Source organism: Lepidochelys kempii, chromosome 27 (assembly GCF_965140265.1).
Source record: "Lepidochelys kempii isolate rLepKem1 chromosome 27, rLepKem1.hap2, whole genome shotgun sequence".
NCBI classification, from domain to species: domain Eukaryota; kingdom Metazoa; phylum Chordata; order Testudines; family Cheloniidae; genus Lepidochelys; species Lepidochelys kempii.
Window position 1 is genome coordinate 11,498,992 of NC_133282.1, and position 26,823 is coordinate 11,525,814.

Genomic DNA, 26,823 nt, shown 5'->3' on the forward strand with positions numbered 1-26,823 from the left:
TCATATCTGCATTTAATTGTCTGTTTGCTTCGACAGGGCCTCCCCACAGCCGGGGCTAGAAAATGTCAGGGGTGCGGTGGGGGTATTCTCCCCGGCCAAGGGTGCACAACACGCCCCGGATGGGGGCGCTCAGGTGCGAGACACGCAGGGCAGCAGCAGGACGTGGGTGACGGAGGAGGCAGAATCCCACCCACCGAGGCGGGGATAATAGCTGGGCATGACGGGGCCCGCAAAACTGGAGGAGGGAGCGGTTGTGGGGGGTCTCTCCTCCGCAGGGCAGACAGCCCCTCGGGCTGCAAAGCCACTTTGTCAAAGCATCCGGCCCGTGGCAGAAGGGCGCTAGAGTCCAAGGCTGCGGTGCAGGGGCTGAGGAAGCAGGTGAGAGCTGACAGCCCTTCCGCTGCCCCACAGTCCCCCTCCCCAGCCCCCAAGCTACCCGCCCTGAGCTTCTCATGCGCTTAGGGGGCCATACAGTGTCCTGATGGGAGGAGGCATCTCGGTCCCAATCAGCTGGTTCCGCAGCAGCAATAAAGTCCCCAGGGTGGGATACTGTCAAGGGCGTGCCCCAGGGGGAGGCCATGGCCCTGTAACAGTGCCCCACCCTGCCTCCACTCCTCACCCTTTCCAGCCAAGCAAAAGCTCCAGATGCAGGATTTATGTCCTGGTCCCCCCTCAACTCCTCCCCGCTCTTTGCAGTTTCAGTCAGGTGCAGGATCCTTCTTCACTCCCTGTCCGTCAGCTGCTGTGCAGCACGGTGGTTAAACAGCTGCCTTGGTCCATCCCAGAGGTGGCTGCCTTTCTGCAGTCAGGTGCAGTGACCCGCTCTATGCGGCACATTTCACAAAGTGCGTTGGGATCCTTCCAGCTCCGTGCGAGCTTAGGATATCATGTACTCGGTTAAGCGTCCCTCGGTAGGAATGGGGCCCACATCTGTAAGGATGCAGCGAATCAGCCAGGGGTGGGGCTGGCTGCCCCAGCCCCTCAAGAGGTTCAGTAAGGTCCATGCGCCTGAAGCATTGGTCCCGTTGGTTCGAGATGGTGGCGGCTCCTTGGTTTGCCTCTTGGCTCCCCGGTGGGACACGCCGATCCCAGGACGAGCGGCGCCCCACCGCATCTCAACTGGGGCTGTGGGCGGGGCTGGCTTCGTTGCTGTCACTCACCAGGAACTCGTTAGATTTCAGGCTGGCCAGGGACCTGCAGCTTGGGAGGGAGGCCAGGGAGCCACAGAGCCCCAGCATGGATGGGGTGGGGTCCTTCCCTGCAGGGTGGAGGGGAATGGAAAGAGGGCAGGTCAGAGCAGGGGCCCTGCCCAACCCAGGCCATTCAAAAATCCCTGTGCACTTTTCTTGGGGGAGATTGGACAAGGTGCTAAGTGACTTGTCCAAAATCCTACTGGAAGTCAGTAGCAAAGCCAGGACTAGAACCCAGGAGCCCCGATTCCCAGTCTCCTGCTCTCACCACTAGACTCCACTCCCTCTGAAAGCCAGGGAGTGCTCCCCCAAGGCCTGACTCCTAGTTCCCCTGGCTCTAACCTCTACATCCTACAGGAACTGCCCCAAGCCAGCCTCCTAAAGTAACACAAATTCATAGAGTCCAAGGCCAGAAGGGACCATCGTGATCATCTTTTCTGAGCTGCGTGACGCAGGCCAGAGAACTCCTCCCAAGGAATTCCAAGAGCAGATGGTTTAGAACCACATCCAGTCTGGATTTAAGTATTGCCAGGGATGGAGAATCCGCCACCACCCTCAATAAGTTGTTCCAATTACCCTAAATGTACACCTTGTTTCCCATCTAAATTTGTCTAGCTCCATGGTGGCTGATCACCGCAGAATGTAGCCTGGGGGTTAGATCAAGGAGCCTGGGTTCCATTTCCAGGTTCACCTCTAAATTCCCAGGCCTCTCTTACTTGCCCCTCCCCAACTGTACACTATTGCACAGGTGCTAGGGTCTTCCTCCTACCCCAGGCATCTACTAATAGATAACTTCTGCCTCCCAGCCCTCCCAAAGGTGGCTGGCCTTTCCAACCACCCAACCCACTCCCCGGGCCCGTGGGCTTACCCAATGGCCCCCAGGGCTCTCCTTCTTGCTTGCCCTCCCCCAGCTTCTGGGAATCTGAGCTCAGGCTGATCTCCGCCGACAGCTGATCCGTGCTCATGAAGCTGTGCCTGTGAGAAGACAGCGCCCTGTTACTCCCGGCCTGGCGGAGCCCGAGCAGCATTCAAAACCCTGCCACCGGCACATCCCCCCGCAGGAGTTCCTGCTGCTGCTGGTGACCGCGTCAGAGGGCCTTTCGGTTCCCACCGTGCGCTGCAAATTCTCCCAGAGCCCTGTGCGCTGGGAGCCGTGTGGGCTAGATGCCTCTGGAGTCCCTCCGGCCACTGGCTGGTGGGTCCCCACTGCGCCTGGCGGGGTTGCATTGGTCTGGGAACCTGATCCAGAAAAGCACACGCTCTAACTTTACGCATGGCTGTAATCCCATAGGCTGCAGTGGGGCGGCTCTCAGGCAGTAAGTCACCATAGTGCAGCTGGGCCCTGTTGCCCAATCCCTGTTAACTCGCAGAAGCGGAAGCACTTATGTCCAGAGGGTGAGATTATCAATCTCCCAACCCCACCGCCCCCAGCAAACAGTCACAGCTTCCCAGAGAGGCAAGGGCCATGTGCAAGACACAGCTGGGGTGGGGAGGATGGCCCCAGTTCTGGAAGAGAGACATCCCGAGCTGAGTATCTTATCCTATTCACCCCACATCTGTCCATCCAACCACACCTCTGTTTAGGCTCCTCTCCCCCTCCCTATCTGACCATCCATCCTTCCATCCGTCTAGGCTCCTCCCTCCCGCCGTCTGACCATCCATCCTTTCATCCGTCTAGGCTTCTCATTGTCTAACCATCTAGATCCTCTCTCTCGCACACACATTTTTAACGGGTTAATTAACCACTGGAACAACTTATCAGGGGACATGGTGGATTCTCCATTGCTTGAAGTCATTCAATCAAACCTGGAAATCTTTCTAAGAGCTCGGCTCCAGCTCAGCCACCAGATATGGGCTTGAAGACCACTCACAGGGCGAGGGTCCTGCAGGAGGTCAGGCTAAATGGTCATAATGGTTCCATCTGGCCTAACAGACTTGGAGGTTCTCTCTGGTGTTTGTCAGGCCCCAAGCCCCTCGGCCTCCATCTGTGGATGACTAAACCAGCCCCTGAGTTACCCCCAGGCTAGGAAGGATTTTGGAACAAACCAGCCAGGCCTCTGGTTTGGGATGCCACTTTTCCCCTCTGCTGGCAGGAGATGGGGTTGCTGGCTCTGGGCCCCACTCCCCACCCAACTCCCCTATTCCTCCCCGGGGGAGCAGGGTTTTACACAAGCTTCAGGGCCAAGGAGTCGGATCTTACACACACACACCCACACACACCATGCACTTTGGCCCCACAGGGCTGGAAAGAGAAGCCCCAACTACCCCATCTCCTCGAGAACCCTGCACACCCATGCAGCCTTGGCAGAAGGCTCAGAGCAGCAGCTGAAGGTGGGAGGTTCGTACGGACCAGCCCCTGCCTCCCCGAGCTTCTCCTCTAGCTGCACTGCCCGCTACCCCCACCCGGACCCGGCTCCGCTGTGTCTCCTCCCTGGGGATTCACCTCCTGAACAGCTTGGCGTCCGACCCGCTCTTGTTCCCATTGAGGGTCCCCAGCGACGGCCACTGGTTCACCAGCGGCGTGGCCATCTCCTTGGAGAGCTGGGTGTTCTCACAGGGGATCAGGCCCGTCCTGGAGGCAGAGTAGGAGGAGGGGAGGCTGTGATGCGCAGCGGGCCAGGGCCTGCCCCGAGAGACGGCGCCAGGAACACAACAGAACCCTACATGCCTCCCAGCAGGGCTAGCAGCCACATACAACGTGGCATGCAGGGCGTGGTGGGAACTCTGGGGCAGAGGGAACTGATGCAGGGGGAGAGGAGGAGAGAGCCCCTCCCGGTGTGGGGCAGAGGGAGCTGATGGGGGGGGAGAAGGGGAGGAGAGAGCCCTTCCCAGTGTGGGGTAGAGGGAGCTTGGGGGGAGAAAGGGGAGGAGAGAGCTCCTCCCTGCATGGGGCAGGGTTTTTTTGATGGACTCACAGCTGCTCCTGCAGTTCCAGGATGACGCCCTCCAGCTCCCTCTTCTCCAGCTGGTTCTGCACCTTCACCTCCTCCAGCCTCATCTGTAGACGTTTGTTCTCCGCCTCCAGGTCCTTCAGCTGGGATTCCCGGAGCCGCACCAGCTCCTCCAGGTACCCCTGGGGCACAGACAGGGGTCAGGCCCGGCGGAGCAGGAGTGAGCTCGCAGGTGGGGGCAGGGCCTGGGGATGCACACCCATGGGTGTGGCACACTGTGCCCAGCCCAGCTCTGCCAGAAGAGGGATCTGGCAGCAGGGACAGATAGAGGATGCATGCCAGGACCACCCCAGTGGAGGCTGCAGCATTCCTGGGGCAGCAGCCCCCACCCCAGGCAGCAGGGCTGGAGCCGTACCCGCCCAGCACCATGCACGGAAGGGAAGGGTGAGCACCATTTGGATGGGGAGGGAGCAGGTGGGTGCGGGGGGTGGTCAAGGTCACCGGTGCTGCTGGGCCTAGGATCTGCCATGCAGGAAGCAGCAGGGCTCCCCCAGGGGTACTTGACCCTGCCTCAGCGCAGGGGGCTGGACGAGACGACCTCTCGAGGTCCCTGCCAGCCCCACATACCTAGGAGGGAGGCTCCAAACCAACCCCCCCCCCCCAATCCTCACCGCCAGGGAGCAGCGGGGGCCCCGCCCCAGCCTGATGCCCGGGTACCTTCTGCGCATACACGATGCGGAACTTCTGCTCCGTCTTGTGCCACTTATTGTACCAACTGTCCTCGCCAGTGACCAGCAGCTGGTAGGGGCGCTCAGGGGAGCTCTCCTCGCTCGTGCTGCTCTCCACGCTCCTCCGGTCCTCCTCGTCGCTCAGGTAATCATAGCTGCCCAGAGAACCAGGGGCTCAGAGGGAGAAGGCAGCTCCCTGCCCGCCCCAATTTGGGGTGGGAGGGTCAGGGGTGTCTTGGGAGCAGGAGCGAGGCTCAGCGAGTGGAGGGGGCATGAAACCCAGAGAACAGCATGGCTCCGGCGCATCGTTGTCTGGGCTGATTTCCTCCCCTGGGCAGCAGGAGAATTGACAGCTTGGCAAGGACTGGAGAGGGAGTGAGAGTGTTGAGGGGCCCAAAGAGACACTAAAGAACAGAGCACTGTTGCCAGCTAATAAGAGGTCTCCTCTGTGGCAAGCAGATCAGAGCTGGGTTTTGGAGCCAAACCTCCGGACCCCTGGGTTCTAGCCCCGATGTGCCTCTTCTGGGCAGGTTGGCGCAGTAAATGGAATCACAGCAACAGGGTCAGAGCCTGGCACTTTGCCATCCTGCAGGGGCTGCGCGGGGAGCTGTCCAGCGCATCCATACGGCTCGGCACGCATGGGAAAGATCTTGTGGCACTTTTTCCGAATGGTTTGCCTCATTGTCCCTGGTGGCATTTTTGCTTCCTTCCTCCCCTTGGCCTGTGCTGAGTGGTGGGCAGGTTCCCTCACCCCAGAGGTGCTGCTCTGGGAGCTCTCGAGAGATAGAAATGTAAATCCTGTAGGTCAGCCTTGCCCCTAAGTCACTCCCTCTGGCCCGTCATCCCTGCCGTGGCTCTAGTTTATGGAGTGCTCAGAGCTATGTGCCCAGCGACATCACCCCAGCACACTCCAGCAAGGGACTATCACCTTCCTGCCTCCAGACACCCCAAAATAGCATTGGCCTGATTATTAATCACATCGTGCCTAAGGACCAGCTGTGACGGGGCCCCTTGTGTTAGGCGCTGTACAAACACAGTGTAAGTCCCTGTCCCAACGAGAGTATTTAGGGTGACCAGATGTCCCGATTTTATAGGAACAATCCTGATATTTGGGGTTTTTTCTTAAATAGGCTCCTATTACCCCCCTCCCCGTCCCGTTTTTTTCACACTTGCTGCCTGGTCACCCTAAGCGTATTGGCTGTCACAGTGCTTTGAATCTCCTAATTTGCCCTTTGCTCTCTGTCGCCCCCTAGTGCTCTCTCTGCATCACTCTTTCCCATGGTTCTCCTGGCCGCTGAATGTCAGTCTCGGATCATTTCCCCCTGGAACATGCCAGCTCTCATTTTTCCAAGCTGAAATCCAACTGTTCTCTCTCGACCCCTTGGGACTATTTCTCTGCACCCTCTCTCAGTTTGCAATTCTCACCGACCTGCTCTTCAGCGCCTCTCCTAGGTGCTGGGTAGATGTATGTGACAGCGCTGTAGCAATGAGCACCGTGTCTTCTCACGGCCCCCTAGCGAGAGCGTTTGTGCTGCTTGGTACAGGAAACTGGACTACGTTACCCAGAATCCTTAGTGAGAGGGTAGGTCTCGGGTTGTAAATACAAGTCTGGGGGTTCTTAGTTGCATGATGCAGTTACGCAATTGCAGACCCCCCCTCCCCGATGGGGGTTTTCGGCTTTGATAACTACAGGCGTCAGGACGCAGCATCCCTTCTGTGTGCAATGATGCACAGTGGGAGGGCAAAGGGCTGTACAGATCCATCTACATAACAACAAAGCCACCTGGAGTCAACAGGAGAGGGAGGCTGGTCTTAGCATGGTCCAGTGCCTACCACCATCGTCCGAGACTCGGGAGACCTGGGTGCCGTTACCAGCTCTGCTGTGGGCAAGTCAATTCCACTCACTGGGCCTCCACTTTCCCCTCCCACCATTTGTCTGTTTGATTGTGAGCTCCTTGGGGCAGGGACTGTCTCTTAGCAGGCATCTGTCAGCACCCAGCATCATGGGGCCCTGACCCCGGTTGGGGTCTGTCGGTGCCACGAATGGGAGCTGAGTGCTGTGCCCCCGACACTGACAGTGGATGGCTCATTGGGTGGATGATACAGTAGCTGTTACCTCTGTGTAAACTTCAGGTACGGGGTGTAGTCAATGACCACAGGGGTTTTCCCATCCATCACTTCCCCTTTCAAACAGAAACTGAAAGACACAATGAGAAAGAGGAGTTCAGGCAAAACCAATTGATCAACACTGCCCCACAGCTCCTGGGGTCAGAGCTGGAAACATTTTCCTGTGGCTCTAACTCTATCCTGACACGGTTCTTGGGGTACCCAGGAGTGAGAGTCACCCTCTTTTTCTCTGATGCCTGGACATCAGCTGCCTAATATCACCAGCCAGTCAGCCACTCAAGCCCTCTCCTCTGGTGTATCCCAGCCCTGTCACAAGAAGTGCACCCAAGTCTCTGAGCCCTCTTGATGCGTTCCTGGGACACCCAGCCCCTGGTTACTCACAGAAATCCCAGTTCTGCCCCCAAGGGAACAGTGTACCCCAGTTTAACCTTAGATCGCTGCTCCTGAGCGTCATGGAGCACTTATAATAAAACAAAAGAAGGTTTATTTAAGAAAGAATAGAGGTTCCACCAGGGAACGAGAGAGAGAGAGAGAAACAAATGGTTACAATACATAAAACAAAATATCACAGAACACGCACTAGGGCCTACACTTACGAATAGCTCCCTTTCCTAGTTAATACAGTAGGTTCCTCCCCCTCGTCCCGCAGAGCTGACTGGCTTCCCAGGGCCCACGATCCAATCTTCTGTGAAGCACTCCGCTCAAGAAGAGGTCACCTCAGTGAATGGATGCAGAGGGTGCTTGTCCACCCTGTGATCCACCAAGCCAGCCTTTTGTCTTTACTGACAGGCAGTGTGATCCCATCTGCTCTAATATTTCTTTTTACCTCCATGGGGGTCTGGATTGTTTGCATTTGGCTTTGGTGGTTTTCCATTGATTGCTCTAGGCAAGGGTAGACAACCGAACCTTGCATTAGGTCTCTGGCTGACCAGGGATGAGGGACAACCCCCTCCTGCTTGAATAGGCCGTCACTGGATTCCCCGCTGACTAACTTCTACTCCAAGCCCATAAGGCATAGTTTTCAATGAAGTTACATCATTCCTGGAGGGTGGCACCCGTACACACAACTCACAAGGATTAGGAGTCTTGGCAAATCACAGGCTTTCAGGGGAGACCTCACACACTACCCTTTGATACCATGAAAGTGGTGTATTAGGTGTAGTGAGTGTGTCAGGTCTGAGACAGGAACTGTTTGTAGAGAACAGTGGAGAGCTTTTGCTCACTGACACCAACAGGCCCCTGTGCAACACACCCAAACCTCTCCCCGTGTAGGGGACGGTGCAAGAACACTGAATGAGGGGGGAGCTCCCAGCTACTGCAGTACCAGCCTCTCCCAGCAGGGGGGTGCTGTAGGGGTGGGGCAGGAGCGCTGGCAGTGGGGGGAGATCCCTGCTGCTCCAGTCTCAGTCTCTCCCTGCAGGGGGCGCTATGGGGGTGGTGGTGCAGGAGTGCCGGTTGCGGGGCAAGATTACGGCTGCTTCAGTCCCAACATTCGCTAGCAGGCTATGCAATAGGAGACAGCGTAGGTCTGAGGACACGCATACTCTTTTCTCCGTCCGGAGCAGGAAGCCAGGCAGGAGTGGGGCTGGAAGGTTCTCGGCAGACCAGTTCAGCCAGTTCCAAGGATGAGGCCAGGGGAAAATATGTTGGTTTTGCCCCCTGTTAAAAAATTCTGGTGACCTCTTTGAAAAGCTCTTGCAACCCTGTACTTTGGAGCAGGGACATGAAATGTGGCCGGGCCATGGCCCCGGTGGCAGGGAAGGACCTTTTGCTGCTTCGGTGAAAATCCATCCAGATTTGGCCCGGTGATAAGCCTTTGACAAAGTGCCATTTGCACATGTGGCGTACAGATTGATTAGATCCGAGCAGCTAAATTCCATAGAGATTCCATCCGCGCTGGCCAGGCTCCAGCCCCGGGCCAGGCTCCAGCCCCGGGCCAGGCAGGGCTGCAAGACTTTCCTCACAATTGCAGCTGTGGTTCCAGGCCATTGCTATGCTCTAGGGATTATCTGGGGGAATCTCCCTGGCTTGTGTTATGCAGGGGGTCAGACGAAATGGTCCCTTCTGGCCTTGGAATCTCTGAACTGAGACATGGAGCCAGGCTCTCTTGTGCTCTCAGAGACCCTCCTGCTTGGCCTAAAGCATAAAGGAGCATGTTAGGGGACAAGAGCCAGACCTGCAGGGAGGGGATGGGCGGGGAGGATTGGGATGGGGACTGTGAGGGGGAGATGAGGAACCTGGCTGGGACGGCAGTCTGGGTGTGGGGGGGAAAGAGAGAAGCCGGGAGTGGAAGTTGGAGTCAGGGACAGAGACTGGGAGCAAGAAGAGGGAGACTGGGACTGCTTGGGAAAGAGGCTAGGAACCAGTGGGGCAGTGGGAAGGAGGTGAGGTCGGGGGGGGGGGGGATTGATCTGTCAAGGCTCTGAGGTGAAGGGGGAGAACTAGGACTGGCTGGGCAAAGAGACTGGGCCAAGGAGCTGTGGGGGGAAGGGCAGGACACTGAGATTAGACAAGGAGCTCAGAGAGGAAGGTTGGGAGCCAGTGAGGACTGGGAATATGGGGGAGGGTGGCAGTGATTGGAGGCCAGGGTGGGGTGGGGTGGGTGGGTGGAAAGAGAGAGGTATTATACAGGATGAGGTGCTGGGAGAGAGGAAATTAGGACTGGCTAGGCAAAACACACTGCACAGAAGGAACTGGGGGAGGAAACTGGGAATGGCTGGGCAGGGAGACAGGTACTGGGAGTTGGGGGGAGACTGGGATGAAGAACCTGGAGGGGTGAGACTAGGACGTGCTAGGCAGGAAGATTGGGACTGGGATGGAAAGCCTGAGGAGTGGAGGCAGATTGGCTAGGTCAGGAGAATGGGACAGAGAGAAGGAGCCTGGGTGGGGAACAGGCAGGACAGGGACATGTCAGGGCAGATGGGGTCATGCTGGGGGGTAATCGGGGGGAGGAGAGGCAGAAGAGTCTGTGCCCATTAGAGCACACTGCCCTGCAGGTCCTGGAATGGAACCCAAGATCCCGGAGTCCCACCATTCCTCCATTGTCAGCAAATATCTGTGAACCCCACTGGGAAATTCTCCCATCTCACTACAGTGTGGATCCACAGAGACGATAACAATCTACTACTGCTGTCAGCTACTCTGTTAGCTCAAGTTGCAGAGATCTGTGTGGTGCATCTAACGGTCCCCACTTGCTGATGACCCATGGGGGTGTCAGATCTGTCTCCTCCCCATCAATTCCTTCCATCTGCACCACTGGTTCCCAATCCCTTTCCCAAGCAGTCCCCATCTCTCTCCTTTGGCTCCCAGTCCCGGTCTCTGTCCCCCATGCCAACTTCCACTCCCGATTTCTCTCTCCCCACCAGGAGGACCATTATTAAAGTTACACAGTCAAGGTCTCAAATATTAGGCAATGCCAGAATTAAGGTTGTCTGTGCAACCTCCCTTCAGCCCACTTAGGAGCACGAATGATGATACAGTCTTTAAATTACATGATCATGTTATTTTTTCCAGTACACTGGACCTGCTCTGGGGTTGAACCAGGGTTTTGCAGTTGTGGTGTACAGAGGCCCTGCCTCATTGGTTGCAGAAGTCGGAAGGTGTGTAGTGAAGGAGACAAGGGATTGCAGGAAGGGAAAAGATGGTCTGGTTAAAGGCAGTTGAATGTTGCTCTGGAGAATTAGATTCTGTCCCTCCCTCTGCCCTGTTCCTGGTGTGATGCTGAGCGAGTTACTTAAGCCCAGCTTTTCACTGATTATGAGACTGTGTTTTTGCAGGGGCCTGACTTGGAACTCTGGGGCTCGATTTGCAGAAGTGCTGAACGTTATCAGCTGCGATGGAAGGCAGTGGGAGCTGCGCTTTGAACATGTAACGTGCTATCTAATGCCAAATACTCCAAAAAGAATCTCAACGTGGGCCTCTCAAAGTAAGCACCCAAAACGATTGGAAGACGTGCGAGACTCAGTTCCTCATCTGTAAAACGGGGATAACAACACCCTTCATCCCACCTGGGTGTTGGGAGCATAACACTAGTGAAGCACTCGGATGCGTTAGTGGAAAACACCCAGGAGGAAATGAATAATGCGGTCTTCAGAGCGGGGTTTGAATAGGATGCAGTACATGGATGTCACCCACTGAGTGAGCCTGTGCACTGAATGAGCCAGGGGTCCTGTGTGAAAAATAGCTTGAAATCACATCATTAAAGACTATCCTAATACGTACACACAAAGGGGCTGAACTAAGGTTGAACTGGCAATCTTAATTCTGGCATTTCCTAACTTTTTTGCCTCCTTAATAGTGTTCTTTTAATGTAGGTTTTGGGCTGAGTGGTTTTTGTAATTCTAATGAAGTCCCTTGTTCGGTGTTTGTAGAAAGTGGGTCTGTGTGTGATTCTTTAGCCCTGACAGAGGAGCCCCGGTTGGCTCCGAGCACAGAGTGCTTGGATCTCAATATGAGAAATATGCATTGTCCTTGTCGGTCGGTCTGTCTCCCTCTGGGTTTTCTAAGGTGGTCATTCAGCACTGCTCTAGGTATTGCACAATGGGTGCTTTAAAAATACCTCTGAGATTTTGATTGAATGTGAGAATGGCTATGCTGAGTCAGATCAATGGTCCATCTAGCCCAGTATCTTGTCTTCTGACAGTGGCCGGTGCCAGATGCTTTAGAGGGAATGAACAGAGCAGCCAACTGAGTGATCCGTCCCCTGTTGTCCAATCCCAGCTTCCAATAGTTGAGGTTAAGGGACACCCAGAGCATGGGGTTGTGTCCCTGACCATCTTGGCTAATAAGCTCATGGAGGATAGGTCCTTTGATGGCAAATTCTTTTTTGAACCCAGTTATACTTTTGGCCTTCACAACATCCCCTGGCAAGGAGTTCCATAGGTTGGCTGTGCGTTGTGTGAAGAAGTACTTCCCTATGTTTGTTTTAAACCTGCTGCCCATTCATTTCACTTGTTCTTGTGTTGCATGGCACTTCCTTATTCACTGTCTCCACACCAGTCATGATTTTAGGGCCTGCCATCATACCCCCCTTCAAGAGGAACTGTTCTCAGGCGCCTCCTACCTGAAGTCAATGGCGCTGAGGCCGATCAGCATCCCGGTGAGCACGGTGGACTCCTCTCGCAGCATGATAGCCCCGTCATCGTAAAACCTTCTGTGGAGAAGGACAGCCACCTTTACCCCTGGGGAGGGGGCCGCAGCACACCCAGCAACACCGCACATGCCCCCACACAGCCTTACCACACAGACGGGCCTGCCCACAGCTACCAGCTCCACAGGGTCTCGCTGGCATCGGTCCACTCACACGTGGCCTTGCCCTGGAGACCCAGCCAAGCGCTGCGACACGACCCCCAGAGATCTCACTCATGCCCGTGCCCTTGCGCTGGCCCGTGAAATCCATCATAAATGCAAAAGGTGCTGTTCTTACTACGCCGTGGCCCCAGGCAGCCCTGTGCTGCATGCCACAGGGCGAGGTGCTTGCCTCTCACCTGAGCATTTTCATGAGCTCCCGTGCTCCCCTTCAGGAAGCGAGTGGACTGAGCCAGTGAGGGGCAAGGAGGAGCGGGGATGGGGTCCTCCTTTACCCCAAGGCTGGGAAACGTGAGTCACACAGCAACCCTACTGCTCAGACCAAGGGCCAGCAACGTGTGATGGGGATTTGTAGCCTCCACAGGAAGCCCATCCTGCTACAGTCTTCTGTGGATGGGGCCCGTAGGCTCTTCCTACCAATGCAGCCCCAAGACGGGCAAACACTGGGCTCCCTCGGGCGCGCCCTGGCTGTGGGAGAAACGGCTTCTCTGCACCCCGCCAGCGGGGCATCGCGCTGCTCACCGGGTGGTTCTGGTGTCCCTCAGGGCAGTGGTGATGTATTCCGACATGCGTTTCTCCATCAGCGCCACGCGGATCCAGGCCCGGCCCTGTGACAGATGAGCCCAAGGCACTGGGTGGTCAGGATGACCTGCCTCTAGTGTCAACATCCACCCACCCACCCACTCGATCTATTCCCACTGACACCCAGCCAGCACAGGGTACCCATCACTGTAGTCTCTGGGCACAAGCTAGTGTCTTGCGGCCGTCCCCTTCAAATGCAGCAGACAGAGACCCTGCCGGGAAGGATGGACACAGGGCTTGCCCCATTAGCTGGCGTCCGTTTCCAGGTTGCCTAGGAGTGGCAGGGGCCCGTTGGCCCAGCGACCCTGCTAGACCCACTGAGATGGGCTCTCTGCCCTTCCTAGGTGTCTGCTGCTTTCCCCACTCCCCTGATGGGACCCGCCCAGCTTGTTGGCTTAGACAGCGGGGGAGCAGCCGCCTGGGGCCCTGCCTGACCTTCGCCCTAGAGGTGCTGATGTTCTCCATGTTCTCAATGCTGCTGACGCAGTTGTTGGGGACCTTGCTGCAGGCCAGGCGGATGTAATCCCAGAAGCCGCGCTGCCCATCGGAGCTGAACCAACTGACGGGACCTGGGGCAGAGAGGAGGAGAAGGCTGGGCTGTGACCAGGAGAGGTCCCTGCAGTCCAGGGGGCCAGCCGGCCTTAAACGGTGGCCAATGCTGGAGGCCCCAGACGTCCTCGGTAGCAGATGCGTGCATATAACAGTTGCACACACACAGTCAATAGGAGTAAACATCTGCACACCTGGATGCCGACAATTGCACAGAAATATGCATCCAACAGTTACACACACGTGCATGCAACCGATGTGCACAAACACTCACGGAAGCGGACATGTACAAACTTGTGCTTACGGTCGGTGCATCCATAGGCAGGTCTCAAGTGCATTAACGTGTATGCAGGCACAGAACACACACATCCGGGGAGCCCAGCCAGGCCACCCGAGCACACGCACCCTTACCTTTGAAGCGGTGACTCAGGATCTGCTCTAGAATGGCAGCAAAGTTGATGAACTCCTCTGACGAATCGTCAATGGGCTCCGTGGTGTATTTCTCCAGCAGGGTCTTCACGGAAAATCTACCGGAGAGAAAAAAAATCACAGACAGGTGTGCAGGGGAGGCAGACAGGAGTTTCCTGTTGAGGACCCTCAGGGAGAATCTCTGAAAGGTAGTAAGGAGAAGCAGCTCTGCAGCATGATCTGGTGGCTCCAGCACCGCACTGGGACTCAGGAGAGTTGGGCGCTATTCCTAGTTTTGCCACTGAACTGGCTGTATGGCCGTGGGTGAGGCAGTGTGGCCTAGTGGATAAAACACCCCACTGGGGGTCGTGGGAGCTGGGTTCAATCCCAGGGCTATTGGGTGAGCTTGGGCAAGTTGCTCTCTGTGCCTCAGTGTCCCCATCTGTGAAATGGGGGTAATGATACTGACCTCCTCTGTAAAGCACTTGGAGCTTATATCACACTTTTCATCAATAGAGAACTAGGGACTACTATTGCTTCCCTCTAGAATATCACAGAAGATCAGGGTTGGAAGGGACCCCAGGAGGTCATCTAGTCCAACCCCCTGCTCCAAGCAGGACCAACCCCCAACTAAATCATCCCAGCCTGGGCTTTGTCAAGCCTGACCTTAAAAATATCTAAGGATGGAGACTCCACCACGTCCCTAGGTAACCCATTCCAGTGCTTCACCACCCTCCTACTGAAAAAGTTTTTCCTAATATCCAATCTAAACCTCCCCCACTGCAACTTGAGACCATTACTCCTCGTTCTGTCATCCACTACCACTGAGAACAGTCTAGATCCATCTTCTTTGGAACCCCCTTTCAGGTAGTTGAAAGCAGCTATCAAATCCCCCCTCATTCTTCCCTTCTGCAGACTAAACAATCCCAGTTCCCTCAGCCTCTCCTCATAAATCAGGTGCTCCAGCCCCCAAATAATTTTTCTTGCCCTCTACTGGATTCTTTCCAGTTTTTCCACATCCTTCTTGTAGTGTGGGGCCCAACACTGGACACAGTACTCCAGATGAGGAGGTGGAACTCCTCCCCTTTACCTTGTCTATTTAGCCTGAAAGCCCTTTGAGGGTGGGTCTCTCTCACTATGTGCACGTACAGCTCCTGGCACAATGGAGCCCTGCAGAACACTGATTCACCGTCTCCATCGGGGAGCATCCGCCCTGGGACACCAACCCCACACACCCTCCTCCTTGCGTATCCATTGTTGCCATGATGCGATTTCATGATCTGTGGTGCAATTCCCTGGTGAGGAAGCCGTTAAACAGCATCTGCACATGGACAGAGGCAGCATGCTCTCCCGTGGACAGATACGGTAAGCCCATGCCCGTCTCCAGCTCAGGATCACGCAGGAAAGTGCTTTACAGTCACTAATGAATTAGGCCTCCGAATAAAGAGGCCTATTTAACAGATAGGGAAACTGAGGCACAGAATGGGGGAGGAGAGTCAGTGAGGGTGAAGAAGGTAACTCAGGAATGCTGCACCCCTCTCTCCCCCATCACTATGTCATGCTCCCCTTCAGGGCCCAGACTAGAACCCAGGAGTCCTGCATCCAAGATGTTGCTTTCGAAGTGGGTTTTAGCCCACGAAAGCTTATGCCCAAATACACGTGTTAGTCTCTAAGGTGCCACAAGGACTCCTTGTTGTTTTCACTCACATCTATGATTATTGTGAGTCACACCATTAGCCCACTCTTGATGGGCACCTGCAAATGGAACCAGTGGCTGCAAACGCAGCTCTGCCAGCAGAAGCGCTCTCTCCTTCCCCACCACGCTGTTTGCCTCTTCTCGCCACACTGAGACATCTGCCAGGTGCAAGGGGCTCTTCAGACACCTACGCACCCAGCAGACCTCAGGCCTTCTCAGGGCCTTGTTTTTCAGCACAGAGCAAGTGGAATCAGGCCTGAGGCCCCTGGTGGGAGCGGAGGAGCAAGACTGGGAGTTGTTATTCCTGGTTTCAGATGGCATCATTGACATTTCAAACCCCGCAAAGGGTTTTTGCTAGACAGGTGTCAATTAGGCACTGAATCAAAGGGATATTGTAAGGGGGAGACTGACTGGTTTGGGGGCACAGACAGTGTGTGTGTGTGTGAGGTTGAAATAGAGCAGGGGACTGGAACTTGGGGCTCTGAGGGTCTAGTCCTAGCTTTGGAAGGGAGCATGGTCTAGTGATCAGAGACAGACTGAAAGTCAAGCGATTTAGGTTTGGTTTCCAGCTCTGGGAAAAATATGCTTTGGTGGGGAGAATAGGGGACTGGGATCAGGACTCCTGGGTTCTATTCTCTGTTCTGCCCCTGTATGAACCTAGGCAAGTCACTTCCTCGCTCTGTGCCTCAGTTTCCCCATTTGCAGATGGGGACAGTAAAAGTGACCCACCTGCTGAGGAGCTTGAGGCTTATTTCATGCTTTAGGCTCTCTCTTGTGCTCTCTAAGGGCTGTACAGGGTGCCCTTACTGCCATTTTTACTTTAGCTACTGTCCTGCTGCTGCAACTCTCACACATTTAAAAGCCCATCTTACTAAGTCACTGACCTAGCTGACATCCTGTAGCAGTGAGTTCCAAAGGCTAATCATGCAACATGTTAAACTTGGCCATTTTACCTACTGGAAATCTGTAGTTTGTAAAATGCAAATAAGTAACCTACCACCCAGCCCAGCCCCTCCCCTTCAGACACAGTTTCCTATGGAAAATGATTATTTATATTATGGTAGCACCTGGCAGCTCCAGGGGAGATCAGGGCTGTGTTGTACTAGGTGTTGCAGAGACCTAAAGTGAAAGACAGGCCCTGCCCTAACGAGCTCACAGCCTAACTAGTCCGACAGAAGGCAGAAGAGGGGAGTATTTTTAATCCCCATTTTACAGATGGAGAAACTGAGGCACAGAGCTGGAGTGACTCCCCCAAGGAGGCTGTGGCAGAGCTGGGACCTGAACCTAGCTCTCTTTAGCCCAGCGCACTTGACCCACCCTTTTCTGAGTCTCATGGCCCTGTGCTTTTCCTCAGGGTGCTGCTTAGTGTCATCCTGATCTCACGTGGGGGCTGGGCTTTCCCACCCCATGAGATCCCCCTCCTGTCTCTCTCCCACCCCCACTCCAGCCTGAGGATGTCAGGCAACCTTTCACCAGAGCTAGAATACATCGGGGGGGAATAAAGACGCTAACAGGATTGGACAATGGAGCTTTTCATCTCGGTCTGCTTGGCCACGCTGCCGGAGGCAGCCGCTTGTGTTGCTGAATCAGGGCATCCTTTGTGACACTAGCCCCCCAAGGAGCCCATGCCTGAGCTGATCAAACCAATTTCTCTAGTGCTCATGGTGAGGGAGGAAGGGGGGGGGGAGAAATGGTACTCAGAGAGAAACTGACATTCGTAAAAGCAGCAAAATAAGGTGCCACTTCTCCAAGAAGCTGGGTGCAACGTTAAGTGACTGGTAGCGATATCCTGTAATTACACGTCAGCGCCGTGGGAGCGCACAGCCCTGCAGAGAACAGCCTGCCATTCCTGTAATTTAGACACCTGCGCCCGCATGGGCTCCGTTGGTGCCAGTGGGGTGCCACTGAGCCATCTGCAGAGATCTAGTTGCAGGATGAGTGATTTAGGCCCTGACCCAGCAAAGCACTTAAGTAGGCACTTAATGTCTAGCATGCGAGTAGCCCCCTTGATGCCAATGGGACAGTCTGCACGAGTAGAGGGAAGTGCTTTGCCGGATCTCACCAGCTCCGTTTCTGCAAAAGAAAAGTGGGTCTGACATCTTAGAATCCTTTGACTTTGTGAATCATAGAAGATCAGGGTTGGAAGGGACCTCAGGAGGTCATCTAGTCCGACCCCCTGCTCAAAACAGGACCAATTCCCAACTAAGTCAAAAGCAGGACCAATCCCCAACTTAATAAAAGCAGTGGAGAGAGGAGAACTGGTTGCCCCTAACTGATGTAGGCTTTCAAAAGGTCTTGGACAAGGACCATCAATGGGGTGTCGTGGAGTGAGAGGCAAGGTATTATCATTGTTCCCACACTGCCACAGAGGCAGAAAGCAGAACAGGAATAAGGGGCTAATTTTCATCCTGGGCAAAGGTTAACAGTGGCAACCTGGAGATTCTGGCCTGGGTCCTGTGCTGTTGAACTCAAACATTCAACAGCAGTACGTATTGTGACAAAATTCCTCCTCTACCGTGGTGGGTCTTGCGCTTATTGGCAGATTTGCTTGCCTCCGAGATTCATGGCAGCCCTCAGTTTGGCCGTTTTCATGAACCCACAGACACAGGAGGAGTTGACCTGGACTGACCAGGAGTTAGGAGGATTTGGGGGGAACCCAGGCCTGCCCTCTACGCCGGGTTCCAGCCCAGGGCCCTGTGGAATGCAGCTGTCTAGAGCGCCTCCTGGAACAGCTGTGTGACAGCTACAACTCCCTGGGCTACTTCCCCATGGCCTCTTCCCAACACCTTCTTTATCCTCACCACAGGACCTTCCTCCTGGTGTCTGATAATGCTTGTACACCTCAGTCCTCCAACAGTGCGTGTTCTCACTCTCAGCTCCTAGTGCCTCTTGCTCCTAGCTCCTCACATATGCACCACAAACTGAAGTGAGCGCCTTTTTAAACCAAGGTGCCCTGATTAGCCTGCCTTAATTGATTCTAGCAGCTTCTTGATTGGCTGCAGGTGTTCTCATCAGCCTGTCTGTCTTGATTGGTTCCAGAAAGTTCCTGATTGTTCTGGAACCTTCCCTGTTACCTTACCCACAGAAAAGGGACCTACTTAACCTGGGGCTAATATATCTGCCTTCTATCACTCTCCTGTATTTCTGATCCTCTGTCCGTTCACTTATCCGGGCAGAGTTCCTCTGGGCGGCGTCCACTTACTCCCTTGACGCCTTCGAGGAGCGGTGGGCGCTGTCTGGGGTTTTCTGCTCGGTGACCCCGTCCGGTTCCCTCCGTCTGACCCTCTGAATGAGGGAAAGAGCGAGAGCCGCCGGCCACAGCCGTTAGTTGCTGTGAATACCATTATTACTGTCTTCTAGGAGGGGTCCTATAATACATGGGTGTACCCCCCTCCCTCCCAACCACCCACCCCGCAGCCGTGCCCATCTTGTTGGGCACTCTCAGGAGAGGGAGGGTCAGTGACCCTGGGCGCGGCACTAGGTAACTCGAGAGGGTGGAAGACCACGAGTGTCGAGGAAGCCCCCCCGCTCTAGGCCACCAGGTAACTCAGGAGGGTGGAAGACCACGAGTGTCGAGGAAGCCCCCCCGCTCTGGGCCTGGGCTAACCTGAACACCTCTCCCTCCTGAAAGCTGTTGTATACCTTCTGATTGCGTTGTTTTGTTGCTAAGTTTATCTTTATCCTTTTGTATTCTTTGTAATTGTTACAAATAAATTTCCTTTCTGTTTCAAAAAAAAAAAAAAAAAAAAAAAAACCTTCCCTGTTACCTTACCCACAGAAAAGGGACCTACTTAACCTGGGGCTAATATATCTGCCTTCTATCACTCTCCTGTATTTCTGATCCTCTGTCCGTTCACTTATCCGGGCAGAGTTCCTCTGGGCGGCGTCCACTTACTCCCTTGACGCCTTCGAGGAGCGGTGGGCGCTGTCTGGGGTTTTCTGCTCGGTGACCCCGTCTGGTTCCCTCCGTCTGACCCTTTGATTGAGGGGAAGAGCAAGAGACGCCAGCCCCAGCCGTTGCCGCTGTGGATACCATCATTCCTGTCATCTAGGAGGGGTCCTACAATACATGGGTGTCTAACCCCCCCCTCCCTAACCTGCCCACCCCGCAGCCGTGCCCATCTTACCGGGCACTCTCAGGAGGGGGAGGATCGGTGACACTGGGCGCGGCACTGGGTAACTCGAGGGGGTGGAAGACCACGAGTGTCGAGGAAGCCCCCCCGCTCTAGGCCACCAGGTAACTCAGGAGGGTGGAAGACCACGAGTGTCGAGGAAGCCCCCCCGCTCTGGGCCCAGGCTAGCCTGAACACTTCTCCCTCCTGAAAGCTGCTGTGTTATACCTTCTGATTGCGTTGTTTTGTTGCATAGTTGTTTTGTTTCCTTTGGTAATTTTGTAAGCATTACCAATAAATTTTCTTTCTGTTTCAAAAAAAAAAAAAAAAAAAAAAAACAAACCTTCCCTGTTACCTTACCCACAGAAAAGGGACCTACTTAACCTGGGGCTAATATATCTGCCTTCTATCACTCTCCTGTATTTCTGATCCTCTGTCCGTTCACTTATCCGGGCAGAGTTCCTCTGGGCGGCGTCCACTTACTCCCTTGACGCCTTCGAGGAGCGGTGGGCGCTGTCTGGGGTTTTCTGCTCGGTGACCCCTTCTGGTTCCCTCCGTCTGACCCTTTGATTGAGGGGAAGAGCAAGAGACGCCAGCCCCAGCCGTTGCCGCTGTGGATACCATCATTGCTGTCATCTAGGAGGGGTCCTATAATACATGGGTGTCTACCCCCCCCCCTAAACTGCCCACCCCGCAGCCATGCCCATCTTACCGGGCACTCTCAGGAGAGGGAGGATTGGTGACACTGGGCACGGCACTGGGTAACTCGAGGGGGTGGAAGACCACGAGTGTCGAGGAAGCCCCCCCGCTCCAGGCCACCAGGTAACTCAGGAGGGTGGAAGACCACGAGTGTCGAGGAAGCCCCCCCGCTCCAGGCAACTCAGGAGGGTGGAAGACCACGAGTGTCGAGGAAGCCCCCCCGCTCTGGGCCCAGGCTAGCCTGAACACTTCTCCCTCCTGAAAGCTGCTGTGTTATACCTTCTGATTGTGTTGTTTTGTTGCATAGTTGTTTTGTTTCCTTTGGTAATTCTGTAAGCGTTACCAATAAACTTTTTTTCTGTTTAAAAACAAACAAACAAACAAAAAAAAAACCCTTCCCTGTTACCTTACCCACAGAAAAGGGACCTACTTAACCTGGGGCTAATATATCTGCCTTCTATCACTCTCCTGTATTTCTGATCCTCTGTCCGTTCACTTATCCGGGCAGAGTTCCTCTGGGCGGAGTCCACTGACTCCCTTGATGCCTTTGAGGAGCAGTGGGCGCTGTCCGGGGTTCTCTGCTCAGTATCCCCATCTGGTTCCCTTCGTTTGACCCTTTGCCACACTCCTGGCCCTGTTATTCCATTAGTTGTCCCCCATACTCATATGGTGTCCAGGTCCTGTGGATCCCCCTCTTAAGCTGGGGGGGGTGAGATCCTTTAGCAGTGGGCGGGCTTTGCCCACCCACTTCCTGGATCCCCATAGGATCCCTCTCCTGTAGCCATCTGGCCCGACCTTGTCACAGTATGTGTACGCACACACACACAGCATTGGGAGACCTTAACTGGAATCCCAGTGCACGGGGTTGTTGAGAGAGGCCATTCCCTGGCCCCAGGGAGTTTACAGACACAGGGCGGGAGTGACTTGCCCAAGGTCACACAGACAGTAGTGGAGCTGGGATTAGACGCCAGTCCTTCTGGCTCCCAGCAGGCCAGCATCCCATTCACTGGACCACATTGATGTTGCTATCATGTCCATTATAAGGGCTCCTAGTCTCTTCTTCAATGAGCTACACTATTTTTTACAGATCCTATCTAGGTTTGCTTGGTAGCCTCTCCACGCTGTTCACCATGAGTAGCACACTCAGTACTGATCCAAGCAGATCTCAAACACAGCCTTTCTAGCATCCCAGAGCAAGAACCTACTCCTGAGCCACATGGCTTGTGGGAGCCAGATGGCTTCTCTCTCCTTTCTCATATGCCATCAGTTAATTCAGTGCCCTCCTCTATTGAGCCCAGTAGGGTACACCACAGGCCACTTGCCCATGTGACCACAAGGAACCCCAGTAAGAAAGCATGGCTCAGCCTGGTGACCAATTCAACCCATGGCCCCCATGAGGATCCATTAAAAGCCAACGCAGTGGCTGTGTCTTGGCCATGGTGCCTTGCTCAGTAGGAACTAGACGGATACTCCCCTCTTCAGCAGCCATCAGATGATCATTTCAGACAAATTCTACCACCAGATGTACACGTTTTGCAAAGAGGGAACTACCTGGGAAATCCATCAAACCGCAAGGATCACACCCTGCTGGACTCTAACCCTGATGCCTCCTATTGCACTTGGACCCAAGCGTTGTGATCTGTAGCCCTCAGAGACAGGTTTTATTATCCCAATTTTACAGATGAGTAAACAAAGGCAAGGAAAAGTCAAGGTCCCCCAGCACAGCAGAGCCAGAGGCTGGACTGGAATTCAGGAGCATCCACCTCGGTGCTTCATTCATTAGTGACCGCAGCATTCCCCAGGCAAGACGTTTCTCAGTCCAGCAGTTGTGCCATTCACGGTATTAACAATGAGCAACTGCCCCTGTCAAAAGCAGCTGCCAGTTAGGTGTGAGGCCCAGCTTGAAAATCTGGGGGGGTTCGCAGGGAGGGAGCAAGGAAGATTGTCCTGTTTGAGGGGACTAACCTGGGACTTGGGAGAGCTGGGTTCATTTCTTGGCTCTTGCTGCAGCCTGCCTGTGCCTTGGGCATGTCACTTAACTGCTCACTGCCTCAGTGCCCCCATCTTTACTAGGAGGAGAACAGCACTGTCCAGCCTCACAGGGACCAGTAAAGCTTGTGAGGGGCTCAGCTACCGCAGTGCTGAGCTCTGCTGAGACAGGCAGAACCGCTCCCCAGTGACAGAGAAACTGCCCACGCAGACTCCCAGAGAAGGGTTGGGTGGTTCTGCTCCTGGAAAAAGACAAGGCCAGATACCAGCAGCACTGCTGGGGGGGGGAGAAAAAGCACCCCCCTTGCTGCTCACAAAGGGGGCTCCCCCCACCAAATAAGTGCTTGAATCAGTGGGGCCTGGACTGCTTCAAAGCTTTTCCTGTCCCCTTTACCAAGCCTGGGGGAAGGGGTCCAGTGTGAAACGGTGTGGTTGGACCCCACATCTTCCGGGCCCCATCTCTCCCCCAGGGACTGGCCCCCACAGCATTGAGTCAAGCCCCTCACTATGTTGGGGAATAACTGCGGGCCCAGAGCTCCTGATGAAGACAAGGGGAGCCTGGCCTCGGGAATGGCCTCTGAGGGGCTAGCCATTTCCAGTGCAGCAGCCGGAGCAGGGCAGGGGCCTGTGGTAAGACCAGCAGGGACCATCCTGCTCTCCAGGGCTGACCGGCTGCTGACCCGGAGCGCCAGCTGCGACCTCCCGCAGCGGGGTGTGTGTGTGGGGGGGGTACTGGCGATGGAGGCCAATGAAGGTCTTTAGGGTCACCCAGCACCATGCATAGGGCAGAAGGCACTTCCAGGAGGCTCTGAGTGGAGAAAATTGTCCCCCCTCCTCCTTCTGGCATAGAGGCGGGTCACTTCACCCTGAAACCCCACTGGGACCCGGTACAGACCCGATCATAGCCCAGGGCCCAGCTGGGGGGGGCCGAAGGGGGGAGAAAGAGGCCAGCCCAGGGTGCGGCCCATTAGCAGGCCCCATCCCTCCCTCTTTCCCACGCTATTTCCTTCATGCTCAGGGAATAGCCGGCAGAGCCAGGGCTGCAGGGCAGTAACACACGGGGCCAAGGGGGGCACTGCCCCACACCGGGCAGGGCTCAGCCCAGAGTCCTTGCTCCAGAAAGGGTGTTGCTATGACAACCCCCTCCCCTCCCCCACATGCTTGAGCCAGGCCTGCCATGACGTCACTTCCTGGAGCCCACACCTGGCCAACCCGGGTCCCGGCTTCACCCAACCCGGCCCTTGGGGTGTGGGGTACAAAACAGCAAGTGCCCCCCCATTCCGCCTACAAGCTGCTTTTCTCCCTTGTTCATCCTGGATCATCCCCTCCCCCCATAATTAGTCATCAATCATCATCACACCCCCCCAGGGCCCAAGAGTCAACAGCTTAATACACAGCACTGCACCCTATCACCTCCCCCCAGCTGCAGCCCCCCCATTGCAACAGCCCCCCCTCCCCCAGTAATACTGCTCAGTAACACACCGATGCCAGCCTCACCCCCCCCTTCCAGCCAGTCGTCTGCATCCTCCTCAGACCCTCCCTTCTCTCCAGTTCTCTTTTCAGCCCCCCCATAGCCCCTCTCCCCCCCCAAATCAGTTATCCAGGGAGCATATTTCTGCTTCCAAGCTGCACCTAGGATGATCCCACCCCCCCCCCCAGCTGCATCTCATTCCCTCCTCCCCTTCCCCCCCACCCCTGAAGCTGCCCGGGGGGGGGTCCCACGTCCCTCCCCTCCCGCAGCCTCCCCCCCCTCACCTGCAGACCGTGATGAGATTCTTCCTCTCCACGGCGATGTTCCTGGAAGAGGCTTTCTTGGAGGAGAGCCCGAGAGCCATGGCAGACTGGATACAGCTCGATTCCATCCAGAGCCGGGGGCGACGGGATCCGCCAGCCGAGCCCCCTCCTCTGCCCCCCAGATCACAAGCCCGGTGCGCCCCCCTGGCCACGGAATATTCTCCTCTCCCCCCCCCACCTCCTCCTCCCGAAAATCCGCTCCACCCCCTGCTGATGGCGTGGCTCAGCAAACCCACGGAAAGGGAGCTCTCCCTGGTGCTGATGCTCGAAGCAGCCCTCCCCCCTGTAGGGAGGCCAGCCCCCTTCCCATGACGCGCTTGCAGGAAGGGACAGCCCACAGGCAGGGCTGGGGAGAGGATGGGGTGCTGGGGGAAGAGGAGAGAAGGTCTCTGGACCATAAGGTGGATAGAAAGCTGGCTAGATTGTCGGGCTCAACGGGTAGTGAGCCATGGCTCCATGTCTAGTTGGCAGCCGGTGTCAAGTGGAGTGCCCCAGGGGTCGGTCCTGGGGCCAGTTTTGTTCAATATCTTCATAAATGATCTGGAGGCTGGTGTGGATTGCACTCTCAGCAAGTTTGCAGATGACACTAAACTGGGAGGAGAGGTAGATATGCTGGAGGGTAGGGATAGGATACAGAGGGACCTAGACAAATTAGAGGACTGGGCCAAAAGAAATCTGATGAGGTTCAACAAGGACAAGGGCAGAGTCCTGCACTTAGGACAGAAGAATCCCATGCACCACTGCAGACTCGGGACCGAATGGCTCGGCAGCAGTTCTGCAGAGAAGGACCTAGGGGTGACAGTGGATGAGAAGCTGGATATGAGTCAACAGTATGCCCTTGTGGCCAAGAAGGCCAATGGCATTTTGGGATGTATAAGTAGGGGCATAGCCAGCAGATCAAGGGACGTGATCATTCCCTTCTATTCAACATTGGTGAGGCCTCATCTGGAGTACTGTGTCCAGTTTTGGGCCCCACACTACAAGAAGGATGTGGAAAAATTGGAAAGAGTCCAGCGGAGGGCAACAAAAATGATTAGGGGTCTGGAACACATGACTTATGAGGAGAGGCTGAGGGAACTGGGATTGTTTAGTCTGAGGAAGAGAAGAATGAGGCGGGATTTGGTAGCTGCTTTCAACTACCTGAAAGGGAGTTCCAAAGAGGATGGATCTAAACTGTTCTCAGTCACAGCAGATGACAGAACGTGGAGTAATGGTCTCAAGTTGCAGTGGGGGAGGTTTAGGTTGGATATTAGGAAAAACTTTTTCACTAGGAGGGTGGTGAAACACTGGAATGAGTTACCGAGGGAGGTGGTGGAATCTCCTTCCTTAGAAGTTTTTAAGGTCAGGCTTGACAAAGCCCCGGCTGGGATGATTTAGTTGGGGATTGGTCCTGCTTTGAGTAGGGGGTTGGACTAGACGACCTCCTGAGGTACCTTCCAACCCTGATATTCTATGATTCCAGGGTCCATCATGCCCTTTTCCCAGGATGGAAGGGATCAGCGCCCCCCGGAGCCCAGCCTTTCCGGAGAGCAGAATCCTCTCTCCAGAAGGCTGGGGATGTTGGGGTCAAAGGAATGGGAATGTGGCACTTTTGTTGCTCAAGGAGAGAGTTTATTCATGAATGGGGCTTGGGAGGTGGGTAAACAAAGCCCATCTGTCTGTTCTCCAGACCAACGGCCTGAGCCATTCATTTCGGAGCCAGGACCCGGCAGGCCCAGTTCTCGACTCCTAGGGGAGTTGAATAAGGAGTCCAGAGTCTGGAGCCTTGTCCCACTTTCAACCATGGAGGGGATGACTAAAGAATCCAAATTCCGCAAGGGGAAAATCCCAGGTTTTGACATGCACGTGGCTGAATAAGGATTCCAGGCATAATTTAAGTCAGACAACATGAACGAGAGAGCTCTGGCGGTCTGCGTGATGTGGAGAACAGGGGCTACTCCACACAGGGACGGCTGAGCTGGAAATTAAGCTGTAGCAGCCGGAAATGGCCTCTCCACTCACCCTCCACTTCCCTCGCCCTTCACACAGAGGATGTGTGGATTACACCCAAGGGTTACTCACTCACACACAGTATGGATAGGACGCAGACTCCAGTTCCCAAGCTTTGATTAAGTCACCCAAAGCTTTTCAGGCCAAGAGAAAATGAACTGCCATTCAGCACTAGCCTGGCACCCACAGGGCCTGGGTTCAATGCCAAGCTCCTTGGGACGGTCTCTTCCCAGTCTGTGAAATAGAGACAGTTATGAAATATTCTAGCCCCTAGGAGCCCCAGTCCTGGACCAGGTCCCATTATGCTAGGTGTAGAAATGGAACAAAAAAAGACAGTCCCTGCTCTTAATACTCCTTCTCCAGGTCTTTCTGTGGAAACTCTTCAGAGCAGGGTCTTTCACTGTGTACGTACTGCACCCAGCACACTGGAGCCCCGATCTCAGTCAGGGCCTGTGAATATAACAGCAACCTAGAAGCTTCTGCCCCCTGCTGCTCCGAGTGGGTACAGCACATTGTGTGCGATGGGCCGGATTCTGGTACCACTTGACTCCCAGGGAGGTTTGCCTAGTGGGAGCGAGGGCGTGCCAGGCAGAGGGCTCGTGGCTGCCATTCGCCGAAGAGAAATCAAATGGGTGCATCTCTTTATGGGTTTTTTCGGGGAGACGCTTGGACGGGGTGTTCTGCTACTGATTCTGCCTGCAACCCCTTGGGCAAGTCTTTGTCTATTTGTGCCTCAGTTTCCCATCTGTAACATGGGGATAG

At 55.1% G+C, this 26,823-nt stretch overlaps 1 protein-coding gene across 5 annotated transcripts; it reads right to left on the reverse strand.

Annotated features, from left to right (window-relative positions):
* RUNDC3A (RUN domain containing 3A) lies at positions 1–24,218 on the reverse strand. Of its 5 annotated transcripts, none has more exons than XM_073325845.1 (11): positions 24,034–24,217; positions 13,786–13,901; positions 13,261–13,394; positions 12,766–12,851; positions 11,999–12,085; positions 6,926–7,006; positions 4,799–4,964; positions 4,106–4,263; positions 3,634–3,762; positions 2,059–2,165; positions 1–1,258 (listed from the first exon to the last, which is right to left on the reverse strand). In XM_073325845.1, exons 1-11 carry the CDS (start codon positions 24,138–24,140, stop codon positions 1,116–1,118), a joined length of 1,314 nt encoding a protein of 437 aa, XP_073181946.1. In that variant the 5' UTR covers positions 24,141–24,217; the 3' UTR covers positions 1–1,115. The 5 variants fall into 5 exon arrangements, with proteins under 5 accessions (XP_073181946.1, XP_073181945.1, XP_073181948.1 ...); XM_073325844.1 differs by having other exon boundaries at positions 11,999–12,088; positions 24,034–24,216; XM_073325847.1 differs by lacking the exon at positions 3,634–3,762 and having other exon boundaries at positions 4,753–4,964; positions 11,999–12,088; positions 24,034–24,218.
* Between the last annotated feature and the right edge of the window lie 2,605 nt (positions 24,219–26,823).

Excerpts from the sequence above, each read along its gene's own strand:
- RUNDC3A (XM_073325844.1), bottom strand. The coding sequence starts at position 24,140 with ATGGAATCGAGCTGTATCCAGTCTGCCATGGCTCTCGGGCTCTCCTCC. Across the intron at positions 4,264-4,798 it reads GCATCGTGTATGCGCAGAAG|GGGTACCTGGAGGAGCTGGT; the intron begins GTACCCGGGCAT and ends TCTGTGCCCCAG. Across the intron at positions 1,259-2,058 it reads AGAGCCCTGGGGGCCATTGG|GGAAGGACCCCACCCCATCC; the intron begins GTAAGCCCACGG and ends TCCACCCTGCAG.